A 16500-nucleotide genomic window follows, 5' to 3' on the forward strand; every position below is an offset into this window, starting at 1 on the left:
CTTAAATGCACTCGGTAGGTGCAGAGAATAGCATCAAACAGCCATGTGTGTATAGACTACCCTACCATGAAATGCGGCGAAAATCCTACACAACGGTAACAGTTTGATTGCGGTGTTTACATGTTTACATGCGAAAAGCAGCATTTACTGCAGATCTTTCAGTCCATAATATTGTAGTGATATTAGCGTACTGTAAACTTAGTAACTAAATTATTTTGACTAAGGTACGTCTTTAAAAATCGAAAGAGTACTGCTGATGATACTAACTTACTTTGTCATCTCAATAAACGTATATGAAGAACACTGATCGCACACTTCCCAAATCTGTACAGACAGAACAATCAACACCAACTGTACTGGAACTGCATCCTCTTTTTAAAAGAAGACGAGTGGCAAATCCGGATTTTTCTATTTCCAGATGCGAAAAGCTCTCGGGTAAAACCTTACAAACACATTTGTGTTGCGTGTTAACAAACCAATGTATTCCCCAGGTCAGTTCAGCTTAGCTCCCATAGCAGGGAAATGGAAACAAAACCTTTGTTGCAGCACCTTTATAAATGCAACACTGACAACCCATGTCTCTAAACAATTCTTTTTCCACTTGTTTTAATTACAGTTGGCAACACAGCATCGCGTCTCTTTGCTGTCTAAACACTTCAACAATATAGTTATTTTTTGTTAGGGTTAACGCAGTGAATGCAGTGCATCGAGATTCCGGCCATTAAAACAGCTGATCGTCACCGAGTGTTTCAGCACTCTCTCAGAAAACACTTGATTGGTCTCGGCTTGCGAATCAACATTCATAGCATGATCATTTTCATCAGCAATATTACTTGTAACTTTGGGTGGGTTTGCAAATCTGTGTATGTTTCATCGCTTGTTTCTTAAACTTCAGCCATTTGCATTACCCTCGGTCACAGAAGCTCCCTGTCATCTGACAGCGTAAAGCCTTGAGTGATTGACAGCTAATATGAACCAATATAGTGTTAGGGAAGACCGATTCAGCACGTTTTTAGAAAAGAAAAAATCAACAGGTCACACTACAACCATTATATGCAGTCGCACAAATGCTTCCAAATATATTATAAGGTCGCATAGATTAAATTTCGGGCGCATATGCGACCACAATGGTCGCAATTTCGAGCCGTTCATGTCATTGTGTAAGTAAGGTATTACATGCAGCTATTAAAAAGTTGTGATCTGGCACTTTAAAAAAATAAAATTAACTTGACTTCAAGGGGGCTGGGAAAGCCGTTGGTAGGGCGGGTCGCCCCCCTGATATAAAGATAGGGGAAACCCTGAAGTATACTAGATAAACAAGTACATTTTCTACAATTAAACTTATGTATGATGTATGCATGATAGGCCTGTTTAATTACATTATTTAAAAACGTATTAAAATTATTTGGTTTTTGTTCGTCGATGCAGAATTGCTCAATTTGAATTATAAAAGTATTATATTCTACAGCTCTGTCTAAAGTTTTAAATATCTTTGTTTTCCTTAAAACAGGCTATCCTGTCAGACATTGCGTATCAAACAAATTCACCCTATTAGTAGAATTAATTCTATTGTTTATTATCCCCTCCTCTAGAGTCTAAAGCATGGGAGTTGGACACCTGTCGAGGACACTACAACAATGTGTCCTGTGCGGTGTTTCACCCCCGTCAGGAGCTCATCCTGTCCAACTCTGAGGACAAGAGCATCCGTGTGTGGGATATGTCCAAGAGAACAGGCGTCCAGACCTTTCGCAGAGATCACGACCGCTTCTGGGTTCTGGGTGCTCACCCCAACCTCAACCTGTTTGCTGCTGGTAGATTACTAATCATGTTGATCGGGTGTTTTTTGGGGCGATTAAATGTTCCACATTTGACTGCTTTTATGTAACTTCGTAGGCCATGACAGTGGAATGCTGGTGTTTAAACTGGAAAGGGAACGTCCAGCTTATGCAGTGTATGGCAACATGCTTTACTATGTAAAGGATCGTTTCCTGCGTCAGCTCGACTTTAACAGCAGTAAAGATACAGCTGTGATGCAGCTACGCAGGTATGTGCAGTTTTGTCCCTTTTTTGATTGTGCTTTGAGTTTATAGACCCTGAAAGTATCTAAAATTGATAGTGTGCACTTGAATTCTTCAGTTGAACTGTTTCTTTTATCTTCACAGTGGATCCAAATTCCCAGTGTTCAGCATGTCCTACAACCCAGCGGAAAATGCTGTGCTGTTGTGCACTGTGAGTACCCTGCTCAAGTATATTCATAAATAAGGATGATTCACCCAAAAAATGAAAATTCTGTCATAATTCACTCACCCATTTCTTGTTTCAATCATGTTTTACTTTTTTCTGCTGAACACAAAATGATATATTTTGAAGAAGCTGAAAAACTATAATCATTGGCTTCCATAATATTGTTTTTTTTCTACTATGGAAGTGACAATGGTTCCAGGTTTTTCTCTTTGTGTTTAGCAGAAGAAAGAAACTCCTAAATGATTTGAAATACTAGATGGCAAGTATATGATTAGTACATTTTCATTTTGGACCCCTAAAATCAAGATAAATTTTTTTTTCTCCTTGTTCTCTAGAGAGCTACTAATTTGGAAAACAGCACCTATGATCTGTACTCCATTCCCAGAGAGAGTGACTCCCAGAATCCTGATGGTAACATTTGGACCTTTCTCTTTAGAACTTATTGTTTTATGTGCAAAATGTGGAGTTTCATTATTTCTGTATGTTTCCAGCTCCTGAGGGAAAACGCTCCTCTGGTCTGACTGCAGTTTGGGTGGCCAGGAACCGATTTGCTGTACTTGACCGCATGCACTCTGTAAGCCAATCAAGCACTTGAGAGAACATTTATGTAACTGTATTTTTTATATTTTATATTTAAATTACATTTCAAGTTTAAATACTTAAAGTGCAACAACTTTGAGTCTTACTTAAAAACATTTTCCCTGAAAGTTTGAGTTATGCCGAGTTCAGACTGTATGACTTTCAAAATAGTTGTCACAGATGTTTTCATACTGCATGACTATCTGAGTTAGTGTTTCATCGCTGCTTAGTTTGCATGAGTTCAAATAGGAAGAATCACCAACAGCTTTGTCCAAACTACATCTCACAACCAAACATGCAAGAAGTTGCATGGAAACAACGCAGTCACATATTTTACCTTTTGTTATTAACTAAATAATGAGAAAGAAGCCTTTAGTGGGTCAGAAAAATATACTTTGTTTGCTCACCTGGGTTTGAAGGGAATTAGCAACTTCTCTTAAATTTTTTTTCTTTATCGACCCAGTTGTGGTATTGCTCAGATGACACGTCAAACAGACACGAGAGCTCCTGTCAAATTTCCACTAGTTTTCATCTAAATCTTGGGTGCAAATTAACTGAAAATAAGCGCTTTTAACCCCCACCCCAACCTCCCGCTGGCCTGCAAGTACCCACACTAGTGAATGCTGCTCCCTCATTGACTGTAGGTGATCGCTGATGTTATTTTCAATCAGAACACTTTTCACATGGCATGATGTTGAATCACCAACAGCCCCAGATCTTTAGCATGCCAAATATATCACGTCGCATCTTTGTTAGTTCACAATGTGTGATTGTTGCTCACAAGCACCGATTTGCCTGTGATTTCAGGCATTTGTCTGAGATTTTTCAAAACCTGTTGGAGAGTTAAAATCAATTTAAAATCAAAAACATTGCTATGTTTTAAATCCTAAAACGGCATCTAAGAATATATACAGTCTGTACATAAAGCTATTTCCACTATATAAAATTGGTTTACATTAATAATTCTGCAGGTGCTTTAATATTTTTCCTGTTATTGTACTGCTGAAATATTTGTCTTTATGAAGTTGTACAATTTAGGGAGTAAAAATCGTTTATGATCTATTACAAAAATCTCCTTAGACACTATATTGCTTTTTTTTTTTTTTTAATACAGTATTTCGATATATCGTTTCATAACTCTTGCCTTTACAGTACATAGCCATAGTACACACACTAAAACATCAAGGCTCATCCTGACTCTTATACCACTACAGCTCTTGATAAAAAACCTGAAGAATGAGATTGTGAAGAAGGTCCAGGTCCCGAGCTGTGAGGAGATTTTCTATGCTGGAACTGGCTCACTCCTGCTGCGGGATGCTGAAGGAGTCACTCTATTTGATGTCCAGCAGAAGCGCTCTCTGGCCACGGTCAAAATAGCCAAAGTCAAATATGTGGTGTGGAGCTCCGACGCCAACCACGTGGCCCTGCTGGCCAAACATGGTACTCAGAACTCGCTAGTTTCTCACATCTTCTGTTATTTGGATCTTACATTTTATTATAGAAGTGTTTTTTTGCCTTGTGTTTTTTTTTTTTTTTTATACAGTAGTTAACATTTGAAGTGAAAATTGTCCTAATACAAAAATGGCTGTTGCTTAATAGTTTTAGTACTTAACTTTGATGAGAGTTTAATCTAATTTAAATATTGACACTTATGTGTATCATAATATGACACATATTCAACCCTTCACTTTTGCTTTTTCAGCCATCATGATCTGCAACAAGAAGTTAGAGAGTCTCTGCAACATCCATGAGAACATCCGGGTGAAGAGTGGAGCCTGGGCTGAGAATGAAGTCTTCATCTACACCACCTCCAACCATATCAAATATGCTCTGACTTCTGGGTACTGCCCCAACAGCCTTTTGATTGTAAAAACACTGCTACTTGGTTGATAAATTAGGTTGCTTGTCTCTAACTGAATTTTTCTCATAGCGATCATGGTATAATCCGTACATTGGATCTGCCCATCTATGTGACAAGAGTGAGGGGTAACAGTGTTTATTGCCTGGATCGGGAGTGCAGACCACGTGTGCTTAACATTGACCCCACCGAGTACCGCTTTAAACTGGCTCTGGTCAACCGCAAATATGAAGAGGTTAGTGTTCAGCAATCAGGTTTGCACCTTGTTTGTTTTTTAAATTCACTTTTTATTTTATATTTTAACATTTGTTTAATTTAGATTTTTTTTCAGTTTGGACATTTAATTTTTTTATTTAGCTTAATTTCTACATGACGCATTTAGATATTAAAGGTTAAATTTGCATATATTTTAAATAATTGCATATATTATTTTAGTACAATTGTGATGTATTTAATTTTAGCTGTTTTCTATTTAATTTTGCTGTTTTTGTATTTGTTTTATTTAATTTCAAGTTTATTTAAATCTTTGTAGTGATTTTGTTTTTAATAACAATTTTTATAATTTTATTTTGTTTTATTTACATTTTTTCAAAGTAATTGATTAATTTCTGTTTTATTTAATGTCAACTTGATTTCAGTTTAACAACTATGATTTTTTAAAAATAGTTTGTTTAATTCAGATTATCTATGCTGTTAATGACCCATTATTTTCTGCCAAACACCATCAGGTTCTTCACATGGTGCGTAATGCTAAGCTAGTAGGCCAGTCCATCATTGCCTACCTACAAAAGAAGGGCTACCCAGAGGTCGCGCTGCATTTCGTCAAAGATGAGAAGACTCGTTTCAGTTTGGCACTGGAGTGTGGAAACATTGAGGTACAAAGAATTGACACTTTTTGATGTTGAAGGATTGAACGCTTTTACCTCTTATTACCTGCTTATTTGAACGACTATTCCTCCAGGTGGCGCTGGAGGCTGCAAAAGCCCTAGATGAGCGAAGCTGTTGGGAGCGTCTTGGTGAGGCTGCACTTCTGCAGGGCCATCACCAGGTGGTGGAGATGTGCTACCAGAGAACCAAGAACTTTGACAAGCTCACATTTCTGTACCTCATCACTGGCAACCTGACAAAGCTCAGGAAGATGATGAAGATCGGTAAGTGACGAGGAAAAATGACTCTCTTTAGGAGAAATATTCTAACATGCTAATTAATGCTCTGGAGAAAAAGATTTGATTATTAGCAATATTAAAAACAGATATCCTGCTTAATATTCTTGTGACAACATTGATGCATGATGTTGATTTATTTTTCTAGGATTCTGCAGCCCAAGTGGGATTAATAGGTTTTCAGATATCTGGGGTCTCATTTATTAAACTCTACGTAGAAACCTTACTAAATGTTATCATACAGCAGAATAGATTTCAATTGATTTATTGATGATATTTGCTCATAAGTTGACTTAAAGTGGTAAAATTGTCAATATTTAAGTTCAATGTTTACTTTGTTGTGCATATTTTCCCATCATGTTTTTTTATTGTGCGGGGAAGAGGTGTACACACATTTTCACCCCCGTTTTGTTTATACGGCTAATTTATAAGTGAGACCCCTAATCACAAGTGCTCAGATGAGATGTATTTTGGATCGTGGCTTTTTTTTTTAACTTGCTGATTATTTGCAAAGTTTGACATGACCGTTTTTGTCTATTTCTTATTAAAATAGTCTAGTAATTTTGTTTCTTAACAAGTCGATGTGTGAATGCTCATGTGAACAGGGCGTGTTAATCCAGTCAATAGAACAAATAAACTTTAAAACTTTTGAAAGCTTTAACACTATTCATGTCTGATGGGAGCATGTTGGCTTTTCCATAAACTATAATAATGACAAATTAAAATTTTTGCATGTGTCCTTTAGAAGGTAAGTGCCTGATGTTTAAGTTTTTATGAAAATTACATGAATAAAAATGCAGAATGCACCAAAAATGATCATGAGCAATTCACAAAAAAATATCTCAAATATGACTGTTGGATGCTGACCAAATGAGCAATTATTCTATGAAATACTAAAAAATCTGATTTTTAAATTTTTTTCAGACTACCTCTAAAAAATGGTCAAGTGGAAAAGCTTGAAACATTTTTCACTCCCTTTACATTTTGTTTAGTGTAGTCCTATTGTGATTGAAGTAACAAAAAAGCAAAAAAATTACTTCGTGCAAGTTAAGCCTATTATAAGTAATCGAAATATCAGACATTATTTAAAATACTGTCTCATTTGTCTTCATAGCTGAAGAATCTAATTTATGAATTTATTTGTTTTTGTTTTTTTATTGTATATTTATTATATTTATTTATTTTTTTATTGTATATATTTATTATATATAGATTTTGTATTTTGTATTGACATGGTATTAAATAAAAATATATGATATGATATGTCTACACAGCTGAGATAAGAAAGGACATGAGTGGACACTATCAGGGCGCTCTGTACCTGGGTGACGTCAGTGAGCGAGTGCGGATCCTCAAGAACTGTGGGCAGAGTGAGTTTTGTCACTGTTTTTATTTTTATGATCAATTGAATGCAAATTTTTGTATTATACAAATGTCATCATCTGTACCATGTACCTTCTTAGAGTCTCTAGCTTACCTGACCGCTGCCACTCACGGGATGGATGAGGAAGCTGAAGCCCTGAAGGAGACCTTTGACCTTGAAAAAGAAATGGTATGATCGGTCCTCATTATATTAATAGGTAAGTGTTTGATCAGAATTATTGAGCTGTGGTTTACATTCCTGAACAGGTGCCAGAGGTGGACCCCAACGCTCAACTGCTGCAGCCTCCACCTCCCATCAACCCTCTGGACACAAACTGGCCTTTGCTCACAGTCTCCAAGGGCTTCTTTGAGGGAGCTATCGCTGCCAAAGGTGACGTGCCATTTTTGTGTTGCATGTTGAGTTGGCTGCCAAGATTTCTGAGGTTAAATGTATCTCATTTTGATAATTAACGTGTGTTTTTTGTATCTGTGTAGGACGAGCAGGGCAGATGGTTGCTGATCTGGACATGGATGCTCCAGGAGGAGAAGGGTGGGGAGAAGATGCAGAACTTCATTTGGATGAAGGTATTTACTATTGCGTTTTATAGGAAAACACCAAATCAAATTATTCCTTTAATCAAGATATTAAGAGGTTATTTACACAAGATGCCTTATTGGACACACTAGACTTGCTCATAGACATTTATTTAAAAGAAAAGTTGCTTATAAATGTCAGTGTTGCAATAACATCCTAAATGTAAAACACATACTTTTGCAATGCCCTATTTTTAATGTTTAATGTTTTTCTGGAGGGTCTTTGATGGAATTATTTATAAATGTGAATTAATTTTGTTTTATCAAAAATATGTTTTACTGTTTTTTTAAATTTCTATCAGTTTTTATATATATAATAATTGTTGTTTTTATATATATATATATAGTTATAAAATGTTATACCAATTATTGTATTATAGAAGTGTTTTTTATAAATAGTTTGTACTTTCTTATTTTGTTTTTATTTGCAATACTATTCTAAACTTTATCTGTATATAGTAAAACGCCATAAGCTTTATAAAGGTCCATGTTGTTTAAACCTATATATTCATTAATTAATTTTCTTTTCAGCTTAGTCCTTAATCTGGGCTTGCCACAGTGCAATGAACTGCCAATTTATCCAGCATATATTTTAAGCAGCAGATGCCTTAATTTAAAGAAAAAATTATAAAAACACAATATAATAAAATATAATTATTAAATATAAAACACAATAAATTTGTATCACAAATTCACAAAGCAACCTAGGCCACCTAAGCCAATTACAATAATTGACAATTAAATACCACTAGCAGTACTACTAGTTTGTACTTATGCCACCAAATGACAGCTCTCCTGAGTTTGGAAGGGCAAACTCTATCCCAGACTAAAAAGGGCAAAATAGCACTTTTTGACTTCCACTAGCAGCTATGCATTCTTTTCTAACCCAATACTCTTTCCTGATGCTCTGCTCAGACGGCTTCATGGATGCTCAGGAGGGACTGGGTGATGAGGGAGCCATTGGGAAAGACGACGGAGGAGGCTGGGATGTTGAAGAAGATCTGGATCTCCCACCAGAGCTGGTATGAATGGTGTAGAACTGAAATAAGCCACTTCCATCTATTACTGGATTTATTCTCAATCTTAAGTAACTGTTATGTTTTGTCTTTCCTTTAAACAAAGGACGTACCTTCTGTTGGTGGAGGTGGCGCAGAGGGTGAAGGCTTCTTTGTGCCACCCACTAAGGGCACAAGCCCAACCCAGATGTGGTGCAACAACTCTCAGCTGTCAGTGGATCACATACTGGCTGGCTCTTTTGAGACTGCTATGAGGGTAATATGATCTTGTTCAACTTCAGATTAGGGCTTGTTGTTGTTGGTAATATATTCTTTTACCTTCTAATAATACATTTTATTTGTATTGTGTAAAGTACATTTTCCTTTGTTCATTTGTAGGACTAAAATTATATTATTCTACAAATAATAATACTATAAAATATATTAGATAATAATTTTTAAATAATAGTGTTACAAATATATAATTTGTTGTAAGAACTACAAAATAATGCGCTATTGTTTTAATTTGTTAATCGATATCACTTAGTTCTTGGTCACGTTTATATTATTTATCACAGAAATATTAAAATAAGAAATTACTTTTTATTCTACTGCTAAATGGCTCTTTTAATCAGTTTTGCTGCATTTTAGTGCTAATAATTGATTATTTTATATTAATAGTGAATCACTATTTATTAGAGGTGTGAACCTACACTGGTCTCCTGGTTCGGTTATGATTATGTCATCGATTCGATATAATTCGATATCTCAGTGCATTGACTATGCTTTCCATACACAATTTTATAATATACTTCACAGCACAAGAATTCTGGTATTAAAATGTATAATTTTTAAATGCATTTTATATGTATTTGTAATACAATCTAGTAGGGATGTAACGGTATTGTAAATACCGTCATACCGCAATATTAATTTTTTTCGATATTACCGAAGTCGCATGACTCGGTAAAACTATAGGTCTTCTGAGAAAATTTGCTCAGGCGAATGAAGCGAACGGGAGGTAGCGAAAACTACAATTCCCATCATCCCTTGCGGTCTGTTGTCGCTACAGATCCAGTAATGCGGAAATGGAGTGTGCTGCTAGAAGCGGGGATCAAAAAGAGCTGTAAAACTCTAAGGCCCCGTTTACACTAGTGCGTTTTAGTTTTAAAACGGCGTTGTAGAATGAAAACGATCCGCGTCCACACTCATGTTTTACCCAGCGTTTCTGAACAGCTCTCCGTCCACACCAAAACGCTGAAAACGCACATCACGTGACCACACACACACACCCTCGGGCAAGCGCTCCAGCATTTCTACCCAGATGAGAGCTCTGCTTGTCGGACTGCTCATCAAGCATCTCCCGCTGGATCTAATCTCACTATATTTGCTAAACGTGATATTTCATTCATGTTGTTGTCTTTATCTAACGACATAGGCCAATTCCCTGACTTTGGTCATTGGAATCTATTAAGTTACTTGTTCACGGGTAACATGTTTTGGTTAAGCGCAAAGATAAGTTAATGATTAATCCAGGTACATTAACTGATCGCTTGCCTTTATTTCCTACAATGTATAAACTTATTGTATGTTATACTTTTATAATTGTCGATTATTAAAACTGATATTCAGCAAAAGAGAGGGTGTGTTTCGTATTTTCACTGAAATTGAAAGGAGGCAGTTGTTATCGGCTCCGTTTTGTTATAAATATCCACACAGTGAAGATGACGCTCATATATGCAGCACGGCGCCTCAAAATTTCTGTTGTCTGTTAAGTTTTCTAATATTAAAAAGGAAATATGCAGTTCCTTAAATCATGTTTACATTTTATTGTTGAGAAAGTGAAACAACGTAGCCAAGGTGATGTGAATGAAGTTATAAAGTACACTGTTCCCTTTGAAGATTTACGCGTGTCCTCGGTATGTTTTCCATATCAAACTGAGAAGGGGGAGACTGCAGCCTTGATCAAACTTGCGAAGTCTTAACTTACAAGAAGAGGATGCGAGACTGAACTGTGTGTGGGCTACTTAATATTGAGGAAAAGCCCCAATCAGAGAGGCGAACGTTTGCAGCCCCGCCTCAGTTTTCAGATGACTCCGTCTTTCCCCATCCACACTGAGACGGAGCAGCAGCGTTTCAGAATGAAAACGGCCTCTCCAGCGTTTTCAAAAAGCTCCGTTTTCGGCGCTCGAGAAATAAGTCATATAAGTCATATCTCTCTTGTCCCAGAAACCTCAGTCCCAAATGAGAGGTTTTTTTTTCTGTTGCAGGGGACATTGTAAATGCCCAGAGATACCAGCTTTTAACAGATTATATTTATATGAAAATTTTCCTTTAAACACATCTCTATCTAAGTGAGTGAGTGATTAAATGTTAAATGTGATGAGTTTTAAACAATACTAAATTAAAAACTTTTTTTTTTTTACATGGTTTAATATTTTTTTTGTTATTAAAATTGAAGTTCCTGTTTCAAAGCTTACAGATAGATGGCTAATTTGTATGTCTTTGACACTTTTGGCATTTTTTTGGAGTATTTTCATAAGTTTTGTTTTTTCCTGTAAATGATTCAATAAATACCGTACCGTGACATTGATACCGAGGTATTACCGTACCGTGAAATTCTGATACCGTTACATCCCTACAATCTAGTCTTTTAATACAGGGGTTCCCAAACTTTTCAGCACGCGACCCCTAAAATAACAATGCCAGTGACTCGCGACCCCCAATATCCTCTGAGGTGGTTATAAATTCAGAAAACTTGCATGCAATGGCGAACACACACACTCCAATAGACCAAAGTCTATTCTTCGTTTATTTTTTTTTTTATGTATGTCAGTGCTGTAAATGGGCCAGAAAGTTTAACCTGGTGTTATAAAATCAATCTGCTGCATCTGAAGCTATTGCTGTCTTTAATATAATGTATTTACCCCAGGGGTCATAATCCAATAGAACAAGTAAATAAGCTACTATAGTAACTATAAACGACTGTTTGTTTCTCTTCAGTTGGTTATGGATAAAATATGGTAATTCTTATGGCCTAATAATAATAATAAGTAGATTTTTGGAAATCACCAGGCGACCCCCCCCCCTTCATTGTTCCGCGACCCCTCAAGGGGTCCCGACCCCCACTTTGAGAACCACTGTTTTAATACAAGCAGCCAGATATATGAACTGTACCTTTTAATTTTACCTGCTCAAAGAAAACACTCTGCATCAAACAAAACTCAAGGACATGCACAAAACAATACGAGCATTTATAGCATGTAAACAAGCGTAAATATAATACCACTTGCTTTTTAATCGTTGTCAAGCGAGTTGTTAAACATCTACGATTAGTCATGCGGTTAACAGAATATGCTGCGATTGAGAGAGAGAGAGAGAGAGAGAGAGAGAGAGAGAAATGGAGTTTACTTTCATTTTTCCATAGCAGTAAAATATGGCCTTCTGCTGTAACTTAAATGTGAAAGACTGTCAAGCGAACACGCACAATGAATTGTGCAGAGTATCTGCATTTGAATTACTCGCGCTCGCCTGCCACACCATAGTATTCTACCGAAGGGGTTTTCAAACCGTAAATCATCTCTAATTTTCAATAAGCATGAGCCATAGCATACTTCCTTTTGATGTACATGCATACAGAAAATGCTGCTTCGCAAAAACCAAGTTCGCAGAACCCTGACAGTGTGGTTAAGTCGAATATTAAGTGTTTACATTGGCAACATCACTTTAATATGATTAAGACTCTGATTAATAGTCTACCATCTTAACAGCAAATTTTTATTTAATTAATTTATTTTTTTTAATACTCTAATTCAACTAAACTTATAATTGTACTAAACAGAAATAGAATTAAGACTTGTAGAGTATGCACATATTAGTAGCATTATTAAAGTAACACACACGCATCACAAAATGCTGATTTTTCTTGATTTTTCTTTCCATTTGACATGAGGCATTAAATTCCATTAAACAACACTCTTCCACCAGTCCTTAATTCATATTCACATCAAATGCCCCAGTTTTTCATGGGGACATGAATGAAATGTTCATGAGTGAAAGTGATACTGCGAACTGCAGTTAAAGTAAAAAAAATTAAAGATGAAACAACCAAAATGACACCAGACTCTGCAGATAACGTGGATAGCCTGGTGACCAACATTCAAAAAGCACTTCATGTAACACCTTAATTATATTATTGTCTTATTTAGTTTAAGGCAAATAACTATTACTGATGTCCATGTAAACATAGTCAGTATGTCTTCAATATAAGTGAAAGATCCAGAAGGGCATCCTGCTGATTTGATTCAGAAGGGCACTTTTTCTCAGAAGGCTTACCGGTTTTACTTTCATTCACTGTCATTCATTTTAAAAAGCACTAGGGTTTATTTTATTTGTTATATTTTACAGGAACGCATTAACTCGACAGGTGCCTGCTAGTTAGCTGTGGAGCTAACGTTAATCATATTCCCTCTTGTGTACTCATAATCGTCATCATAATTTACACGCCTCAATGTCTCGCGCCTCCCTTAATAGGTGCTGGCGCCCCCCTGCGACATAGCGCATATGAGATAAATGGCATCAGTACATAATAACCGATTAGAATCTATTACAGAACCGATATTAAATTGTCTGTGTCTGCATCACGGTGCACCGAAGAACCAATTAAGCTTTTATTATATTATTAAGTTATTAGGCCTAAAGTAAAAAATGTACATTTCGAATTATTTATTATTATTATTACTATTACTATTATTATTTTGGCTATTTCTAATTTTTTATTTTGATTCTTCTCTTCAACAGTTGCTACATGACCAGGTTGGCGTTGTTCAGTTTGGGCCGTATAAGCAGCTCTTCATGCAGACTTTGTCCCGCGGCCGCACCTGTTACCTGGGCCTGCCATCTTTGCCCTGCCTGCACAGTTTTCCCCTGAGGAACTGGAAGGACAGCGGGCCTAAAGGAGGTCTGCCAGCAGTGGGTCTGCGTCTCGCTGACCTCATCTCTCGCCTGCAGCAGTGCTATCAGCTGACCACCTCAGGCCGATTCGAAGATGCCGTGGAACGCTTCAGAGCCATTCTCCTCTCCGTGCCTCTGCTCGTGGTCGACAACAAACAAGAGATTGCAGAGGTGCGTTGAAAAAAAGTTTTGAATGACCAAAGCTATAATGAAAATATATAGTCCTCAACAAATAAAGTCTGAATGAACATGTTAGGCAGGGATGATTTGGTAAAAAATCTGGTCTAACTACAGATTAACCTGGTGGATTTAAGCAAATCACTACCTTTCTGTAAAATTAAATTCAATTTTTTAGATGTTGGTTTTAAGGATGTCTGTTAGCTAATGTGTTTCAAAACAATGACAAGATTAACATTCAGAAAATATAAAACTGATGCAAACATCCTAACATTGTAGTTTGTCCCATTCCCCTAAAAGGATCAACATGTTTTGTTTTGTTTTGTTTTTTTAACATCAAGGCGTACTTCAGTGTCTCGTCAAATTTTGACCAATCAATGCTCTCTACCATCTGACATGTCCCGCCCCCTTCAGGACGCTTCACATTTGCTTTTCATTTCATGTGCTTGAGCTTAACCACTCAAACAACAAACTAAATGCTATTGGCTGTTTTTTAAGGGGAGGAGCTACTCTATGCTCCACCTTTTTCATTTTTCAGTTGAGATTATATACAAAATGGAATAAAAAAAATGCACAAATTAAAACACTTAAATGTTTAAAAATGTTCGTATTTAGGAGAAGAGAAAAATAAGGGCATAGGAAATGTGGATAGCCCAGATCACAGATTTAAATCTGTGTCTATATTATTAAAACCTTCATATTATTCATGTTTTCCCCCATATAAATGAGCTTAGAAATTTTGGTTACATATTTAATATTTCATGATTTACCTGTTTGTTTTTAATCAACTATATTCAGGTCAACATAAAAAAAGACGTAACTTAACCTAAATAACTAAATACTAAGTACCCACTGTACATATACATTTGTAATTATATTCATATATATCTGTATACTTCTGATTATTAAAAGCAACCTGTACATATTCATTTATTGTTAATCTCGGTTCAAAACTTATACAACCTGTATATAATGTTCATAGTACATCCATCTGTAATATAACCTATATCCTGCAGTTGCTGCTGTTGCACTTCTGGTTAGACCTAATTTGCATTTTGTTGTCTTGTACTTTTACATGTGTAATAACAAAGTTGAATCTAATCTAAAACAAAATGGAATTTTAATTTTAAATTGAATTTTTTCCTGATCGTTCCACTGCTTAGAACTTGCATTGAGCGGTGCAGTATGTACAAGTTGAAATCCTTTTAACTTGACACTGCTTTTTAAAACACAGCACATGTGTTAGGCACTGCTAAAGATGCTAGACACAAGCATAATGGTCGAGCTCATTTACATAGAAAAACTATGGAAAAGTAGCATATTAGAATGGACCAAATGCATTGTGAATGAACTGTAACCTTCAAAATAAACCCTACTTTACTGTCACTCAGGCCCAGCAGCTGATCACTATTTGTAAGGAGTATATTATTGGCCTCACGATGGAGACGGAGAGGAAGAAACTCCCTAAAGACAGTCTTGATGAGCAGAAGAGAATTTGTGAGGTATGTGCTTTAGATAATCATCTGAAATATGCTGCACCTTATGGACCAAGTTAATATTTAGATCTCTTCTGTGTGTTTCAGATGGCGGCGTATTTCACACACTGCAGTCTTCAGCCTGTCCACATGGTGTTGGTTTTGAGAACGGCACTCAATCTTTTCTTCAAACTGCGCAACTTTAAAACTGCAGCAGGTTTTGCTCGCCGTCTGCTTGAGCTAGGCCCCAAACCTGAAGTGGCACAGCAGGTGAATTAATGGTTGTTTTGTTTTTTAGGACAGTGTAATGCAGGGTTGTCCAAGCTCGGTCCTCGAAAGCCAGTGTCCTGCATAGTTTAGCTTGAAACTTCTAGACAGGCGTGTTGAAAAGTTCTAATATACCTGCCTGGTTCAGGTGTGTTTTATTAGGGTTGGAACTAGGCATGGGATGATGACTGTTTTCAGCGGTTTGGAAAAGCAGAAGCCAATGATTCATTTGAATTATTCAGCCTGACATGTTTACTGCTCCAAATAATTTTTTTTGTTTGATAAAATAAGATCTATTGTGTTCAAAGTGGAAAAAGTTTTAGTTTTTTACTCAGACTTTTAAAACGAATATATTTTAGAGCAGTAATCACAATAACTTGAAACCCTCAGAATCTTAAACTTGCCCATGCCTAGTTGGAACTAAAATATGCAGTACACAAGCCGTCATAGCTATCTCATAGTTATCTCATAGCCTAATGTTTTGCACGCATTAAAGGTTCGTTTTGAACAGCAGATTATCTTATTTGAGTGTCTGTAATATGTTTCTATCGAAAAACATGCATGTAAGGTATTCAAAGAAATCATTTTAATATATATATGTATATTTTTAAACATATAAAGTAGAAAAGTAAAGTTGTGGTTGTTGTTGTCATTATTATTATTATTATTTTAATTTTAGAAATAACCATAAAATATATTGGGATATATATATATATTTTTAATATAGGCTTTATAACTTTCAAAGATGATCATATATTTATGTAATTTAAAGCCATTGTTACTGTTGTATTGTTACTGTGTAACAATTATAATCTTTATCATAATAATTTTAA

General features: G+C 36.0%; 1 protein-coding gene across 2 annotated transcripts in view; it reads left to right on the forward strand.

Moving 5' to 3' along the window:
- The window catches only part of copa (COPI coat complex subunit alpha), a 29340-nt gene that overhangs the window by 11175 nt on the left and 1665 nt on the right, over positions 1-16500 (forward strand). For both annotated transcript variants that reach the window (XM_073911803.1, NM_001001941.2), the window contains 19 exon segments: positions 1593-1811; positions 1894-2044; positions 2163-2229; positions 2580-2655; positions 2736-2818; positions 4038-4263; positions 4526-4664; positions 4754-4916; positions 5410-5556; positions 5643-5832; positions 7119-7214; positions 7308-7396; positions 7474-7597; positions 7702-7791; positions 8716-8822; positions 8923-9072; positions 13596-13919; positions 15317-15427; positions 15509-15670. In XM_073911803.1, the coding sequence (XP_073767904.1) occupies positions 1593-1811; positions 1894-2044; positions 2163-2229; positions 2580-2655; positions 2736-2818; positions 4038-4263; positions 4526-4664; positions 4754-4916; positions 5410-5556; positions 5643-5832; positions 7119-7214; positions 7308-7396; positions 7474-7597; positions 7702-7791; positions 8716-8822; positions 8923-9072; positions 13596-13919; positions 15317-15427; positions 15509-15670 (2714 nt within the window).

The sequence above is a fragment of the Danio rerio genome, chromosome 2, assembly GCF_049306965.1.
Source record: "Danio rerio strain Tuebingen ecotype United States chromosome 2, GRCz12tu, whole genome shotgun sequence".
In the NCBI taxonomy this organism is placed as follows: domain Eukaryota; kingdom Metazoa; phylum Chordata; class Actinopteri; order Cypriniformes; family Danionidae; genus Danio; species Danio rerio.